This window comes from Centruroides vittatus, unplaced genomic scaffold (genome assembly GCF_030686945.1).
Source record: "Centruroides vittatus isolate TY-2023 unplaced genomic scaffold, ASM3068694v2 contig_799, whole genome shotgun sequence".
Lineage (NCBI taxonomy): Eukaryota > Metazoa > Arthropoda > Arachnida > Scorpiones > Buthidae > Centruroides > Centruroides vittatus.
The window spans coordinates 790,312-808,519 of NW_027122516.1; the positions used below are offsets into that span (position 1 = coordinate 790,312).

Here is an 18,208-nt window from a genome sequence, read left to right on the forward strand (position 1 = left end):
AATGAATTTTTTGGCACTTTAAATATACTGCTTTTTTAAAAAAAACATTGAAAAAGTAATTCATTAATTAATCAAGATTAAAATTCTAATAGAGTAGAATTTTCATCAAAACTTATTTGTTTATTAAGTGGCATTAATCCGTTATAATCGGATTAAACCCGCTTCGTTTTATACAACATTTAAATACTTTTATTAGTTTTATGTTTTTTATTAATTAATTTAAAATATATACTTATTTAGTGTGATTAGCAAAATTCTATTCTATGGGTTTCATATTGAAAACTACGATTTTTCTTTACTATAACAAAGCAATATGCATAAGAAATGGTAGTATAAATACAGTCTTTATAAATGTTTAATTAATAATTAATGATAATTAAATAATAAGTTTATAAAAAGTGAATTATTCTAGAAAAGGAAACTAATTTGTTAAATTAAAATATTTCAAAATTAACAAAGAAAATTCATTTTTAAAACTTCTTCTCATTATTATGCGCAATTTTTATCTCAAATATCATAAGAAATAGCCATTTATTTTATATTTTTCTAGTGAAAGATGAGTAAAATTTATTATTATTTTTTAAATAATATAAATTTTTAAATACAAATAAAATTTCCTGTCACGAAGAACACGATTAACACAGGTAGAGACGATCTTTGATGCTCTTCCCTGTTTACGATTATGTAAATTGATTATAAGTTCCTCTGAAACCGGTTCTTGTTAAACTTTCACAAGTAAATTAGATCTGTGAAATTTGATCATTTTCATTACATAAATTATAAAATTTCAATTAAATAGAATTAAATTGCCTTTGTATAAATAAAATGTTATCATTAATTTAAAAATCCCTACGAAAATAATCTTTCATTATTCATTAAATTAATCATGTTGAGGAAGATGTTGAATTGCTCCAAATCATGAAAATATGCATTGAAAAACATAACGTAATGGTATTCTTTTAATTTATACTTTTGTAAAATATAAAGGAGAGATTATTTTCTATAATACATAAAGTTTATATTAAAAAAAATTCATCTAGACCAAGTATAAAGATCGAATGCAAATGATTATTCTTTATAGAAAAACTCGAAGTAATTTAAATTGCTATTCACTTATAAATACGATCTTTATGAGCTAATTAATTGGACAATTCGAGCATAAATTTCGTTAATTATAAAGTGAATAATCATCAAAAGAAAGAATAAAGTTTTATTCAAGTAGAAAACATGCTTTATTCTTTAATTATCATCGCATGTCGTGTTGAAAATGCATGCCTCTAATTAAACTAATTTTAGTATTTGATGAAAATTCGATAGGTATAGAGAGTAGAATAACGATCTGAATAGAAAAATTTAGTATTATTTCTTATTATTCAGTTAAAAATTGCATTTGATACCCTAGGGTATGGAATATTAAATGAAACTTTGATCTTTGTTCTTTGGGAATAAAGAACGAAAATGCTATGGAGAACTTGTCATACAGGAATACTTTTTCGGATGAAAAAGGTGTTCCTGTATTAGTTTACCATAGGAATTTTGTGCTTAATTCCATAGAACAAAGAACAAAAGAGAGAACAAGTAATCAAGTACTAAAGATAGAAAGAGGAAACAGCTTCAAAATAATATAGGATAATTGCTTTTCTTGCAATTTATAAACTGGTAACTTGTAGTTTGGTTTTTACTTTTTAATATTGTCTCTCCTCTATTCTATTTTTATCTTTTCTGAGTTAAAAATACAGTTCGAAGTATGATTGTAAACATTTTCATCTGTTTATTATATGAATAAAATGCATAAATGCCTGTATGAACATTATATATTATGACTCATGTATTATACAATTATTAATATAAAAAATTCAAAACAATCTATTTGTATGTATACAATGTTGATGGGCCAATGACAATGAGTAAGAAAACTTTCTCATTCTCAGGATTTGAGTTAATATAAAGAAAAATCCAGCAACGAGTTGCCTAACTTTCCTGGCAACATTTGATGACGTCATCTGTTATTCTTTTTTTATTTTTGAAAAAATTTATATTTTCAACTATTATAAAATGGCAAAAAGCTTAATTTTGAGAGTAGGGATGGATTTTATAAAATATTGTAAATGCTAATAACGAGTAAAATCGTCATTAAGTCCAACCCTACTGGAGACAAACACGACCTCTTTATCTCCCCACCCGTTTGACCTTTAATCACCAAAATTTAACATCAAACCACCTAATATACAAACCTCCCCGCAAAATTTCAGAACACTGTAAAAATACGTGAACATTCGGAACTTTACGGCATGTCTCGTCTAATGTATAGTTATAACAATCAAAAGAGAATCTTTGGTTCACGAAAAATCTGATATTGTCTTCTATTTTGGGTTTATTTCTGTATCCTAAATATGTTTTATTTTGATTAGGATTCATCTTCATCAAGTAACACGGCTATTATATTGAAGTCATTAGTCAAAAAATTTCTAAACACGATTACATGGCAAGTGGCAAATTGTTTTGTTGTTTTGTGTAATTACGTGTCTGATAATGATAATATTTCATAATTTTTTTGTGTCTTCGCCGATCTGTGATGCGTCGTTTTCCTGTCTGATAGTGTGAATCCAGCTTTTTTGCTTTATGGCAGGAATTTCAATCTTGTCAGCAACGGATAAGGAGGAATTCACGCCGCTGACACCGGTGTGATAACGCGCGATAGAAAAATAGCCACTCCTTATTAGAATACATATGCTTGTCGACCCCTTTGTATCGAATACTTCATCTCGTAAACGGAAAAAATACAAAAGTAACAGCCTGTTGTATCGAATTCTTGTATATTAAATATATACTCTAAATAGGAGTCGCATTATACTCTACATTACTTGTCAATATAATGCCTAAATATAATATAAATTGCAATGCTACTTTATGTTAACAGCTCAAACAAAATTCTTGAAATTATAATTTATTTACTTATTAAACTCATAATTTAAACTATTTACACTTACGCAAAGCTTTCAGATTTTCAAACGTTTTAACTTTGTTCTTCTTTTAATTTCCGTGAAATTACGAAAATCTTATACTTTGATCTACATTTTACTCGTAGATAGTTTTAAATTTAATCTTTCATCTATATATATAATCGAGACGAGTTGATAATAATAATAATAATAATAACACATACAACAATTACCACTAACAATACTACAGACACTTCCTCATCCATCACTGATAATATAGACATGGATTTAGTTAATACGCTCTCACTTATATTTCAGGAAACACTCACTAAATATACAGGCACAGATCCCACACAGGTGTTAATTTTTGGTATTCGTGGAAAGACCACGAATACCAAAAATTAACACGCCAAAGAAAGTAGGAAAAACACTAAATTATATAAACACTTACTTACTACCACACTACATTCATTCAATTTCTACACTCGCAGACATTCATACATTAGTTTATGCTGGGGCAGTCACAGTAGTGACACACCATAGACTGAAAGTACAATCACAGACAAATACACAAAAAACACAATTCTATCACAAGCCTGCCTGGCAGAGGAGAATAGAAACACAAATAAATGACATTAGACAGCAATTAGGCAGGCTGACACAATACACTAAAAACAACATAACACCCAAATTAAGGAAACAGCTCAAAAACATTTTCAAAAAAATAAAAACACGCACAAAACACGAACATCACAACACACGCATTAAAGAATACATTGATACACTAAAACAAAAACTTGCTGCCAAAGCACGTAGACTCAAACGATACAAAACAGGTACACTACGAAAACAACAAAATAAATTATTTACAAACAATGAAAAACTCTTTTACAGACAAAGTAATAACAAAGCAAACACTGATACACAGCACAGTGGCATAACAACAGAAGAAGAACTCACAACATATTGGTCTTCTCTTTGGTCCAGTGCTGTCACGCACAATGCTGATGCAGGCTGGATCGAAGAGGAGAACGGAAACTTGCACAACATACCAACTATGCCCTGTGCTGAAATAAACATACATGATTTCCAATACACTGTTAACAGAACACACAACTGGAAGACACCTGGTGTATACAACATTCACAATTTTTGGTACAAAAAGTTTACATCACTGCACCAGGAACTAGCTAAAAATCTAACACACATCATCATCAATCCACAAGACATGCCAAATTTTCTAACTCAGGGCATCACCTACATGAAACCTAAAAACAACAATACCACAGACCCCACACAATACAGACCAATTACATGTCTTCCAACACTCTACAAATTATTGACATCCTGTATCGCAAACAAAATGCACAAACATGTTGAAGAACACGACATTCTTACGGAACAACAAAAAGGTTGCCGTAGAAATCACAGGGGATGCAAAGAACAGTTACTCATAGATTCAGTCATTCTACGGCAAGCACACAAACAACACAGAAACATACACATGGCATATATAGACTACAGAAAAGCATTCGACCGTGTTCCACACAGTTGGCTGCTACATATTCTACACATGTACAAAATACATCCATCACTCATTGCATTCTTCCAAAACACTATGTAGTACTGGGGAACAACACTACATCTCACGGTTCATAACACTTTCATACAAACAAACCAAATCTTTATTAGGCGAAGAATTTTTCAAGGAGATTCCTTGAGTCCTCTCTGGTTCTGCCTAGCCTTGAATCCATTATCTAACATGTTAAACAACACACAATATGGCTACAATATCAGGCATGAAAAAACAACACACTATACACTGTCACATCTCATGTACTGTACATGGATAACATAAAACTTTATGCATCTACACAAAAACAACTTCATCAACTCCTAGAAATCACACATTCATACACCAAGGACATACAAATGGAATTTGGCCTAGATAAATGCAAAACACTTCTGCAGTGGATGGAATCGCCCAGGCAAGCGATTCCCGCTCTGTTTGTAAGATAACGGGAACTTCCGTAATTCAAAGTCATAGCCGTTACGGAAGAACCTTTAGAAAAGATCCATTGGGAAAGTCGTTGTGGTTTAAATCGACGATCGACAGACGATTAACTATGGGAGAATGACCGTTGACCGGACTTTATGAAAACAACGAAGCTGATTGGCGGAGAATTTGAACGCCGGCTACTACATAAGAAACAGTTCTCGGCGGAAATCCATGGAAGAGGGCGAGTTCTACAAGTATTTAGGATTCCAACAGGCCAAACTAACAGAACATGCACAAATAAAGCAAAGATTAATTAAAAAATACCAAAGTAGGTTAAATGCTATTCTCAGAACACAATTAAATGCAAAACACACAGTTAAAGCAATAAACACATATGTCATTCCAGTACTTACATATTCTTTTGGAATTATACATTGGACTCACACAGATCTTGAGCAACTCCAAAGGAAAACAAGAACATACACTTACTAAGCATAAACATCATCATCCTAAATCTGCCACAGAAAGATTAACCCTTCCACGTAAAGATGGCGGACGTGGCCTGATTGACATAGTTAACCTTCACTACAAACAAATACAGTCACTGCGAGAGTTTTTCTACAAAAAACAAGAAACATCACAATTACATAAAGCAGTAACTCTAGCAGACTCAAATAACACACCATTAAACTTACACTCACATCATATGGACACAACACAACATATAAAAAGCATAGACACCATTAAGCAATTGTGGGCTCGAAAGGCACTCCATGGCAGGCATCCTTATGATCTGGCCCAGGATTTTGTTGACAAAACTGCGTCAAACAGCTGGTTAGCTCAGGGATGCCTCTTTGGGGAGACAGAAGGATTCATGATTGCCATACAGGATCAGGTCATAAATACTAAAAACTACAGAAAACACATACTCAAAGATGCAACACTCACAAATGACACATGCAGAAAATGTCACATCATGCCAGAAACTATACAACACATCACCTCTGGTTGCAAGCTCTTGGCACAAACAGAGTATTTACACACACATAATCAAGTAGCAAATATAATACACCAAGAGCTTGCAAACAAACACAAATTAGTAGACATCCACGAACCATACTACAAATACATTCCACAGACAGTATTGAAAAACAACACGCACAAAATGTACTACGACAGAGCCATAATCACAGATAAAACAATTTACCACAACAGACCAGACATCACACTCATTGACAAACACAATAAAATCACATTCATTATAGACATATCCATTCCAAACACTCATAATACACAAAACGCATGCACTGAAAAAATTAGCAAGTACACAGAACTCGCCCAGGAAATAAAGCATCTGTGGAGGATGGATAGGGTGCTTATTGTACTGTACCTGTTGTTCTCTCCTCTACAGGTGTCATACCACACACACTACACAAAAGCCTGGACACATTACAATTGAATAGAAATACATACATCACACTACAGAAGGCCACAATATTGAATACATGCCATATTGTTAGGAAATTCCCGAATACTGACACTGACACACTTATTTAATTTTAGTTTTGTTTTGGTTGCTATGCCTTGACTCTGGTCCGGCATAGTACACAGCCACCAGTGTGAAATGAGTATAACTCGCTACACCCAACATAATAATAATAATCAGCGCAGAGCCCAAACGGTTAGGAGTTGAATGTTGAAATTTGGTATATAGTTAGGGTATGTCACGAGAATGCACACTAAGAAGGGATTTTTCGAAATTCCTCCCACGGGGGAGAGGGACAGGATTAAGTCTTAACACTTCTATCAACAATGGAAGTGTTATGTCACAATGGAAGTGTCAACAACGGAAGTGTTAAGAATGGAAGTGTCAACAATGGAAGTGTTAAGAATGGAAGTATAAACAATGGAAGTGTTACGTAACAATAGAAATATTACGTAACAATGGAAATGTTAAGAGTCCAAACGTTTAAGAGTTGAAAGTTGAAATTTGGTACATAGTTAGGGTACGTCACGAGAATGCACACTAAGAAGGATTTTTCGAAATTCCTCCCACGGGGGAGAGGGTCAGGATTAAGTCTTAACACTTCCATCAACAATGGAAGTGTTGAGTCATAATGGAAGTGATACGTAAGAATAAAAGTGTTAAGAGAAAGCGTCGTGAAAGACACAGATGCAGTTTTTTCGTTTTTGCGAAAAACTGAACATATTTTTAGACCAATCTAAAAATTTTCAAATTAGTCTGAAAACAGGAGGACCCAATTTTTGCATTCTGTGAAAACGGGTAAGGTTGACTATAACGTAATAATCTTAATCTTCGCTATTGTTACTTTTGCCCGAGCAACGCCGGATCTATCTGCTAGTTTTTAGATAAATTCATAAAATGATGATCGCCGAAATATAGGTAAAATTCTAACAAAATGGAACATCAATTATGTATTTAAAGCTGAATTAAGTTTGATAATTTTAATGATAAAAGAATTGCCGAAATTTAAATGTACATATAGCTTATTATTTCTGTCAATTATTATCAACGTCTTCGTTCTGTCTCTTCATCATCATTGAAAAATCTTGTAGAAGCTTTGCGACGCTATATTGTTTAGAGTGTAGTTTTCGCTTCAGTTCGAATTCCTTGGTTGCATCTGTTTAGAAAATAAATTTCTTAAAACTTTATTTCGCATATTTTTATTTGTTATTTTTATTTTAAACTCAAAACTGATCGGTTGAGACTTTAAAAATAACTAAAATTACCCGAATCCTTCAGATTTTCATCACTCTTTCTGGTGCATGATCTTTTTAGTTTTAATTCAAATGACTCCGGACTATAATTTAAATATTAATACTTTTACATCGGACTGAGTTTGCTTTAAAAGTATTTAGCTTCTTGAAATTCCTAACTTACTCTATTGTCGATATTTCAGTATTTAATTTATTATTGTTTTTGTTGGATAAATTGTCTGCGATACTGTATCCTGAAGGCTCTTTATATCTGTTATACGGTCGTGATGTTTGTATGATGTTCAATTCATCCCATTTCACTATTTTTTTAAATTTTGCTGCTGATTAAAAACGAAAAAATAGTAAAGATCTCGAAGATAAATTACAATTATTACATTAAAATTTGTTAATTACTTTTTGATGTATACTTATTTCCTGATTTTAGAATCCGTCTTTTTGGTTTGTCTTCCATTATCCTATGGATAAATAATTTATTGTTTACAACAACTGTAAATTTCAAGCATTTATAATCTTACTGAATTGAACTGGTTATAAAAATTTAATGTATTTAATGTTTGGATACAAAATACATTGAATTAAGGTATGTTAAGTAAGATATATTAATTAATTAAGCTATAAACTAAACTCTAACGTCTATAGTTAAAAGTTTAATAAAATTATTATATTATGTGTCTTTATTAAAGTTAATAACCTAACTTATTCAGCATTATAAAATTGTTTAACCAACCTGCAATCAATCTTTATAGTTTTAAGTTGGGTCGCAGTTAGAAAAATACAATATAATTGCGAACCCTCGATGTTATTGTTGTAGAATAAACGTAAAATACATTGTTTCGAAACTAGTTCTTTTATTATTAACAATTACATTTACCAAATACACTTTCAATAGAAAATCTTTCAGAACTTCAACAGAGATTAAAACTAATTATTAATAAAGATTAATTAAAAATAAGTGTTACTTTTATTAGTCAATATTTATATTTTAAACAAGAATTTGTTTAAATGTAACTTGTTGATTGTTATATTGGGGTCGGCAAGTATTTTTTCGAGACATCGCCTGTATTTCTAACAAATAAATAAATTTCGATTCGAGCACTTTATTATATACTGTATATACCAAAGTAATCAATAATGGAAGTTTCATTTTAACTTTTATAAAAACCAGTATAATGCATATTTTCAGAATGAATTCAGTTTGAAATAGTTATATGCTTAATACATTAAAATTCAGTTCAAGCAGTTTTGTTGTTATATAATGCTTAACGTATTTATATTACCTAAAGGTAAATTTGTTAAGTATAGTAAATCATAGAAAGTAGATCTCAAATGTCATCTAGATAATCAATAATGAAAAAAAATGAAGTAAAGCTATTTTTTTCGATCGAAAACTCAATGGATATTCACAAAGAATATTTATTTTTCCATTGTTTCAGTGTATATTTTTAAAAAACACATTAATAATTAACGGAGAGAGGAAATATAATTACCATTACAAAAAGTAACAAATAGTAACTACAGTAATATATATAGAAATTTAATATATGTAAAATGATTCTTGTTATTTAACACACGAAATAATTAGGGACTTATAAAATAAATTTTCATAAAAAATTCGCACGTTAGATTTTGATGATTTGGATGTCATAATGCTCGATAGACCTCTAGCATGTGCATAAATTATTATTTGGAAAACGTAATTTTATATGATATATTCAAAAAACGCTTAATATTTGATGCTTAATAACAAAGAGGTATTTTGAGAGATTTGGGTGCGGTTTTTTTCCTGTATATAAAGGCAAACAGTTCCTTCATATTTTTCAGAGTTTGGTGGAATTTTGGTTGAACTATGAAAAAGTTATCCGAAACAAAGAAAAATTTCTTTGAACTCCGATTTATGGTGCTTTATTTCTTTATTACACAAGTTGATAATTTAATTTTAATTTTTTTAAATGTGTACTTATCATTAATTATTTTTAGTTAATAATTTTAACTTCAAAACAAGAAAAATATGTTAAAAATTTATGATTCCTCTTATAAGCATTCAACTATATTAATATACACAGTTTAACTTTATTATGCAAAAGTTAATTATGACTTTCTAACTTGTAAAGTTATATTTTTATTATGACTTTCGTACGAAACAAAATATTATATGTCATGACATTTATATTATTTAAAGTGAAATAGTTTCGACATCATTAGTTTTATACAGATTTATTGCATACAATTGACCTGCATCAACCTGTATTTCCTGTATTGGAAGATAGAAGTAAATCGAAACTACTCTTTTGATGCGTTGTTTACTTATTTATATTGTTAAATAATAATTTAAAAACGATTATATAAGTTTCTTATAACTATAAGAAACGCAAAATAATTTTTTGAGTAGTAAAAAATACTGCATAATAATTTTACCGAAGATTTACTTGCATCATTATGTAACTATTCTTTATTTTAAGAAAAGAATAACAAGCTATAGTAAAGTATTATTCTACTCGACATATGACACACGACTTCCTTTATCTTTCCACTCTGTAGACCTTTAACTAGGAAAATTGAATAGCATCAATCCTCTTATAAACAATCTTCCCTGCAAAATTTCAGAAATTTTCGATAAACGTATAACATTAATATGTTTTAAAAAGTCACATATTATCAGCTTTATAAATATTTACAAATTTAATAAAATGTAGTAGTAGTTCTTCCAATGCTACGTAGCATACCGGACAGCAATTATCTTCCATCGATTTCGATCGTGGGCGAGGGCTTCGGCTCCTCCCACGAGCATCTTTAAATCTTAAAAAAAAGTTTTACGCCAAGTATTCCCGGGGCGTCTTCGTGGTCGTTTGGCACCAGGGAAACCTATTTCATGGCTGTCTTAGGAATCCTATTGTTCTCCATAAGAAAAATGTGGCCGACTAGTCGGACACTTCTACAGGCGACAATGTTATGATGTTCGCACATCCCACTCCTTCAGAAAACCTTTTCATTGATGATGTGATCTAAATATCGGGTCTTTAGAATTCGTCGTAGGCACCTCTGTTGGAAGATTGGAAGACATCAAGCCTGCTATTGATGTTTCCCGATGTCTTCCAGGACTCACTAGCATAAATAGCTATCAGAATCAGGATGGAGGTGAACAAGCGGATTTGATTCTCAATGAGATGGATGGTGAGGACCAGATTTTGTTCATCCGCCAGAAGACTGTCACTGCTTTTCTGACGCGGCACTTCATGTCCATTTCCGCGTCACCATTTTGGGAAATAACAAGTAGGTAAATCTCTCCACCTCCTCCAATCGTTGTGCTCTAACAATTACTTTCCGCGTTTGGGCAGTGTTACATACATGCATAATTTTTGACCTCACGACGTTTATCCTGTGGCCAATTTTGTGCGCCTCCCGACCCAATGCAGTGGTGGCGTGCTGTAGCATTGTCTCACTTTCCTCTAATAGAACGATATCGTCAGTAAAAACCAAATCTCTAAGACGGTCCTAGGAAGACCAGTGGATACCGGCTCCAATGCGCGTATCGTACTCTTTTGTCCGCTACATGACATAATCAGGGGCGACGAGGCAGAGGAAAGGGGACAGGACACAACCCTGCCTGACTTCTATCGTAATTTCAAAGAAGTCTGTATGGCCACCTTCAGTCATGTCGCAACAACTCAAATGCAAGTATAAGGCCTTGAAAACGGCGACAAGGTTTGTTGGTATAACATATAATCGCAAAATCCGCCAGACAGACTCGCGGTGAACACTGTCAAAAGCCTTCTTGAAATCAATGAAATTAATTAATGGTCAATGGGTGTCGATACTCAACGCATTGTTCGATGATATTTCGAAGGGAAAGATCTGCTCACTTCACGATCTTACGCAACGAAACCCATCTTGCTCCTCCTGCAACTGCTGATAGAGGGCAATCCGCTGGCGTCGAAGGAGGACCATACAAAATGCTTTCCCAGGCACAGAAAAAAGAGTGATACCTTCCCAGTTGGTACACTAAGAGATACTTCCTTTCTTAGGAATTCTGACTATAGCGCCTCTTCTCCAATTCTCTGGAACCTCCCCACATTGCCAGCACATGTTAAACAATAACGTTAGCTTTTCCAACATGGGCTGCCCTCCATGCTTCAAAATCTTAGATAAAATGTACAGTACATAATTTTATCTGAAACTTGACAATATTTTCTTTTAGTCATATCAAACTGAGTTTTCTAATACAGTACAATTAAGTCTCAATTTACAGCCTGCAATTGTTCTCTACTGGAGCTGGCGCTAAATTGGAGGACCTCAAACAACGAGAGTTATATGTATTAATAGGATATACACACCAATTTCTGTTTGACTGTGCAAAATTAACGACATTAAGCTGCAATTTGAAAAAAATTGTAGACCTATAAATTTCCACTGGCATGACTCTAACAGGAAAACTATGATGTACAGTACAGGGGCAAGACATCGCTAACATCGAGAGCATTGTGACGATGTCAAAATAAATAATAAATTGCCCGTATTCTAATTAAAATCGCATATATTTTATGTCAACATATTTATTAATTATAAATTAATTTATATAATTAACTGGTTATATTTATTAGTTGAGCATGTACACATTGTTATGACATTTTTTGGATGTTGTTTGTTTACTATACATCTGCAGACACAGGATTGCCGAATTTTCAAGAATTTTTGCTCCGGGTTTCTGCAGTAACTTTTCCACTTTGTGGTCTAATTTTTTTTAAAAAAAACTTCCCACGTTAGATTTTGATGATTGTGGTACGGAAGTGCTCGGTGGAACCCTGGCAAGTGAATAAATAGTTTTTTGGAAAATATAATTGATTCTGAGAAAAGATATATTCAAAAAACGAAAGTGTCGACTTTCGCTTCTTTGATGCTTAATAACAAAAAAGTATTTTGACATTTTTGGGTGCTGTTTTTTGGAATGACAGACAGTTGCTTTAGGTTTTTGCAGAGTTTGGTGAATTTCGTTTAAACTATGGAAAAGTTATCCTATTTCGAAGAAAAAGGAACCAGTTTAACGTCCTTCATCCCCACTACATATCACCACGTTACCTAGCTCTTCCATTGCCTCTGCTATAACTGCATGCCCTAGTTCCGTACCGATTTAAACCAATTGTCGTTTCCTTTTGTCGACACGTCAGCAGTTACGCTCAACTCTTTGCTCTCATACTATCGGAAATTTTCAACTTTATGTAAGTATTTCAAATATATATTTTTAGCCGCGTCAAGCGACTCACCAATGTTATGTTTGAGACCCAGTCCCTTCAATCCAGCCTCAAAATTTCAAACACGGAATGGTTCTAACGAGCGACTCCAATAATTTATTCAACACTTCTCCCACTTAAATGCCAACAGATTTTATTATATTATTATTTTGTTTCTTACTTTTTACTTTATAATAATATTTATAATAAAGTATATTTAATAATCCTGATTAAATAAAATATTATAAAATATACATTGCAATTTTCGGCGATTTACTTTTTGAAACTTTTCACATTATTATTAAAACTATTTTAAATATATTAACTGAAAGTTAATTAAATTATAAAAAAGAATCAGGCATTTTATTTATTTAGAAAGAGAAATTGTGTAATTAAGGAATCATTACTCGTAATTGAAAAGAGAAAAGTAATAGAAAATATATCAGTTAATCTCTTTGTCAATGACAGTAAACAAGAATACATCATGTTAGTTAGCCATTCGTTTAATTATTTGTCTGATTAAAAATTTTATATAAATTAAAAACAATTTTCTTTCGATACGAAGCTGATATTACAATATCTCAAATTACTTCGAATATTATTGTATTTTATGGTATATTATATTATAAAATACAATAAATAAAATAAATTTTAAGATTGTGTTGTAATACTCCTTCAAAAAATGATATTAAATAAGAAAAATAATGAATAAACATCTGAAGGAAATAACAACGATTTCTCTAAAAGAAATGAATTTAAAACAATGTTTATCGTGAATAAACTCTTAAATTGCATTGTTAATTGTTAGTTAATATTATATTACTTAGAATACGAACAAATAAAAATTTAATGCTAATTAATATACCAATTAATTAACGTTTTGTTTGATGGAGTCACCTTCTAGATTCTTTTAAACGATTAATCTCTGATTATTGGTAAGAAGCCATTGTTACGACGTTGTTAGACCATTATTTATAATTATCTCATCCATTTAGTGTGGATATAATTAAAGCATTTAGCACATTTCTCCTATTTATACCGCTAATATGATTAATGATTCTCTTCTTGTCAATAAAATAAAACCTAAGTATATTCGATTCTGTTATACCTATAAATAATATTAATCAAGATTAGTAAGAACAAGTGATTCAAATTTATTTTCTGTCTTAATTTATGCTGGTTTAATCGAAATAAAGCTCATTAAATCATGAAATTTAAATAAAATGATCATAATTCAGTCAGAAATTCGTCTTTTATCATTTTAAACCTATTCACTAAACCAATTATGTATTTAAATTCGATCGTAATAATTTACATTGTTAATGAAATTTAATAATTGTATTGTTAATGAAAACACAGTACTCAACTACAATGAATAGTTTTAACTCTTTATCAATATCAACAAGTTTGTTGTTTGGATAAATCACATATTATAGTTACAGATTTATTGATTTTTCCAAGGTTTTTGACACAGTAAAATTTGATATACTGAAAAAAAAAAATAGGGTTTAGAGCAAATTATATATATTGGTTGAGTTGTTTACATAATATAAAATATGCTTTAACCTGTTATGTGGAGTCACTTTACTTCCGAGTGAATAAAACCGCTGAACATTGTTAGTTGAAGGAGGGTTCACACCTCTTCAACGACTTCCCCTGTGGAGTTTTCCGGGTTTTGCTTATGTTTCAAACATCAAAACAGAGTCAATTTCCCATAGAATGTCCTCCTGACGACAGATCATCCACGTGTTGCTTTACTGTATGTATGTGCTGTTTCTATTGTTACAACGGAAAATCAAAATATATGCGTTTTATAGACTATCTACCACTTACCAAGAGTGGAAAATCTTTTTAATTGAGCCGTCTAAAAAATATCATTTAATTCCATTAAATTATTTTACAAATTCAAGTGATTTAACAAAAAACATAATGTCGAGAATTACAATGCCTACAGCACGTTAGATGTTAGAATGATTTTCATGATTAGAAAACATAATTTCAGTCATTACTATAATGATGAGACATGCGACAAAATGTTGAATTTCAGGTTAAGTGATATTAGAAATACATTTAAAATTATGTTAATAGATTATAGAAATTATGGGATAAGACAACGCAACAGATGGGCAATCTCCTAAGTGATGGAATGCCGCTCAGAAGGACTTTCTACAGGAAAATTCCCATGTAATAGTACACCATTGACATACCGCAAATTGAGAAGAGGATACTGTACGGTAAGTGGGGATCTAAAGACACAAGGACTAAACTTTAAAATCATTTACAGTGACGATACAGTGCATGACTATACTTATAACATTCAGTGTTATCACAGAACTGTTATACTGTACAAAACAGCATTCACAATGATTCGTGTGAAATGTTTTTATACTTATTTTCCACACTTGTTGTATTTCTACCCGAGGTTTATAAACCACGTGTCCAAAAAATCATATAGATTCGTGGAATACATACATGACAGATTATTATCGTATTATTCCAGATTATCGGAAACTTTTCATATTATCATACATTATATAATTCCGGATTAAGTGACTTTCACTGTATTATATTCTTACTTATTAAATAGAATTTGAATCATTTCGCAAGATTAATAAATATTTATATATATTAACATGCACGGTTTTAGGTTTCATCAAAAAATTTGAAACTGAAAAAATACGAGTTTCTTGTGGCCATTCTTTCTGATACGGCACATGATAAGTCATTCTGAAGAAGCACCGTTTGAATGTGAAAATTGCAGGAGAAAACTTAATATAAAAGCAGTTTTAAAAGACATCTAATAAACTTCCATTACAATACGGGCTCCTGTGTCCTGATTGAGTACACAGGTGGTGTCAGAATTGTTGACCTGGGTGCACTGTTTTACACTGTTCTCATATGTAAGATTAAATGTTTGAGTAATTATAAAAACAATTTGATTTTCTATATGTTTATTCAGAGGGAAAAAATCGATTTGCAGTGAACCTACCAATTTCTTGGCCTTCGAGTCTTGAAGGAATTCTTCGACTTCTTTACAACTGAAACTGATCTCATTGAAATTAATTTCGTGACATTTTGCTGATTTAGTTTTCTCAAAGCATGTGAATAGCTTGTAAGTTTATATGTTTGCGATGTCAAACACGTAAAATGCTTTAAGTAGTTTTTAAGGTAAAGCGTGAGAAGGAAATGCACATTTTGGAATATCGTTCTGTATACAATAATACGAAACACGTGAAAGAATGAATTATGGAGGGGACGTTCTACAATTTTTACTCTCTTTATAAAAAGTGTTATTTTTAAAATCATGATAATAATAAATTAATTATAACAAACTAAGCTATATCTAAGGTATTCCTTTCTTGCCATTTTTCGTACTATGGTTGGTAAGATGGATAGGAGAATTGGTTATTTTTTAATAACATCTCATAATATATAACGCAACACACAATTGTAAATGTGAGCTAGTGATATATTGTGTTTTTTAATTTAAATATTTTTAAATAGAATTTAGTTACATTCAACAAAATTACTCCTTTGAAGCTATTATTATTACTTAAATTTTATATCCTAGCTTAATTAAAATTATCGGACTTCTTAATTGTCTCCTAAACCTTCTTATGAGTGCAGGGGAAGTCGAGCAAGACACCTTGATAGATTTTTTTTTGTTCTTTTACTTGTGTAAAATAAATTTATACTGCAAATTTTAAATGAATGTATGCTACTGTAAAAAAATTCTGTTTTCTTTTCACAGAAGAAACTTTTCCCTAAACAATAGAAACATTTTTTCATTAAAGTTTCAGATTTACAGTCTTATCTTTCTTCTATTCTTAATATATTTCTACCTTCACCTTTGAGAATGAGAAAGAAAGATAAAGATCATCAACAACAATACCTTTTTATGTGTTCGGTGAATTTAATTTAAACATTAATCCTGTAGCTTTGTAAACTTACAAAAATAGGAGAATGAAACTAATAAAGTTTCACTTCATTACCTGATAACATTTACAATTACTTTTGTTAATAAAATTGAGTTGAATGATGTTTCATTTAAGGAAAAAAGTATATTATTTATGCCTATTAATAAGTTTATTAGATTTTTACTGCTTTATATTAACCCATTTTATATAAAATACATGCTAAATATTTTGTTTCAACTTGACCCCTATGAGGGCCTGTAAAGGCCCGTGTTTCTTGTTTTTGGAGAGACGCTTTCGAGAGGTCTATGAAATAAAGACTCAAAGAAAGCTAAGTGTCACGCTCGACAGTCTTGCTATTGTCGCTGAAGGCGATTGTCTTGAAAATGTTCTTAAACAAAATAACACTCACTTCTTTTGTATTAATTTCTGCAATGTTGTCTTTATTCTCTACAGTGGGACATTATTTGTGTGTTATGCTAAATCGTCTTAAATAGGTTTCCTTCAGTTATATTTGCGCTGAAACGAGCATACACTCGTGCAATACTAGAAACACATCTTTTGCCTCTGGACAGATTTTAATGTAGTTATATTTATTGATAGCTGTATAAAAACTATCAATTTGCAACTGTGGTATAAGTTTAAACCTATAAATCGATCAGAATTGAATCCATTTGTAGAAAAATGATAAATTTGAAGATACCTTTAAGCCCAATAGAGAATCTGATATTGTTAGAACACAACATATCGAGATTACAAACAGTTAAGATTATTTTCTGATTCTATATATCGTCTTTTATAATCTTTCAAGAGATTTGACATAGAATTTTATCTAAGTCTTCTTCTCTTATCTATACTTTTTAATGGCATATCTGTGAAATGGTATGTTGAGAACAAAACTATTATTTTATACGGGATTATGTTATTGATTTTAATAGACTATTTTAGAAACAAAAATTGCTCATTTGTTTATTTTAAAAAAATAAAGGATTTCTAACTAGAATTTAAGAGAACTTTTTTAAGTTTAGTTTAAATTTTATTCCTAAAGACTGGGAAGGGATCCAACATCAACATCACTCCCAGAAGTACGCCATAGATTTGAATGCTGAAAAACCAAAATCTATAAGTATAATATTGTAATAAACAAAATATAATTTAAAAATAATAAGTTATTGTTTTCTTAATGATTAAAAGTTAGAAATATATCGAATCAATAAAAACAAGTTTCCTTTTATCGATTTATACTTATCGAAGAGCGGTTTAAGATATATTTTTGATCAAACGGATTACTTGAACAACACACAATATTTCATTATGTCGACAAATGTTTCTTCAGTTCCTTTTCTTTTCTATTACGAAAAAAGTATTTGATACAATTGTAAAGAATTC

At 31.0% G+C, this 18,208-nt stretch overlaps 1 protein-coding gene across 1 annotated transcript; it reads right to left on the bottom strand.

Annotated features, from left to right (window-relative positions):
- Positions 1–7,447: 7,447 nt before the first annotated feature.
- LOC136981836 (uncharacterized) lies at positions 7,448–8,504 on the bottom strand. Its single transcript, XM_067278221.1, has 5 exons — positions 8,408–8,504; positions 8,074–8,135; positions 7,844–8,000; positions 7,693–7,763; positions 7,448–7,583 (listed from the first exon to the last, which is right to left on the bottom strand). The coding sequence occupies exons 2-5, from the start codon at positions 8,129–8,131 to the stop codon at positions 7,462–7,464; spliced, it is 408 nt and encodes a 135-aa protein (XP_067134322.1). The 5' UTR covers positions 8,132–8,135; positions 8,408–8,504; the 3' UTR covers positions 7,448–7,461.
- Between the last annotated feature and the right edge of the window lie 9,704 nt (positions 8,505–18,208).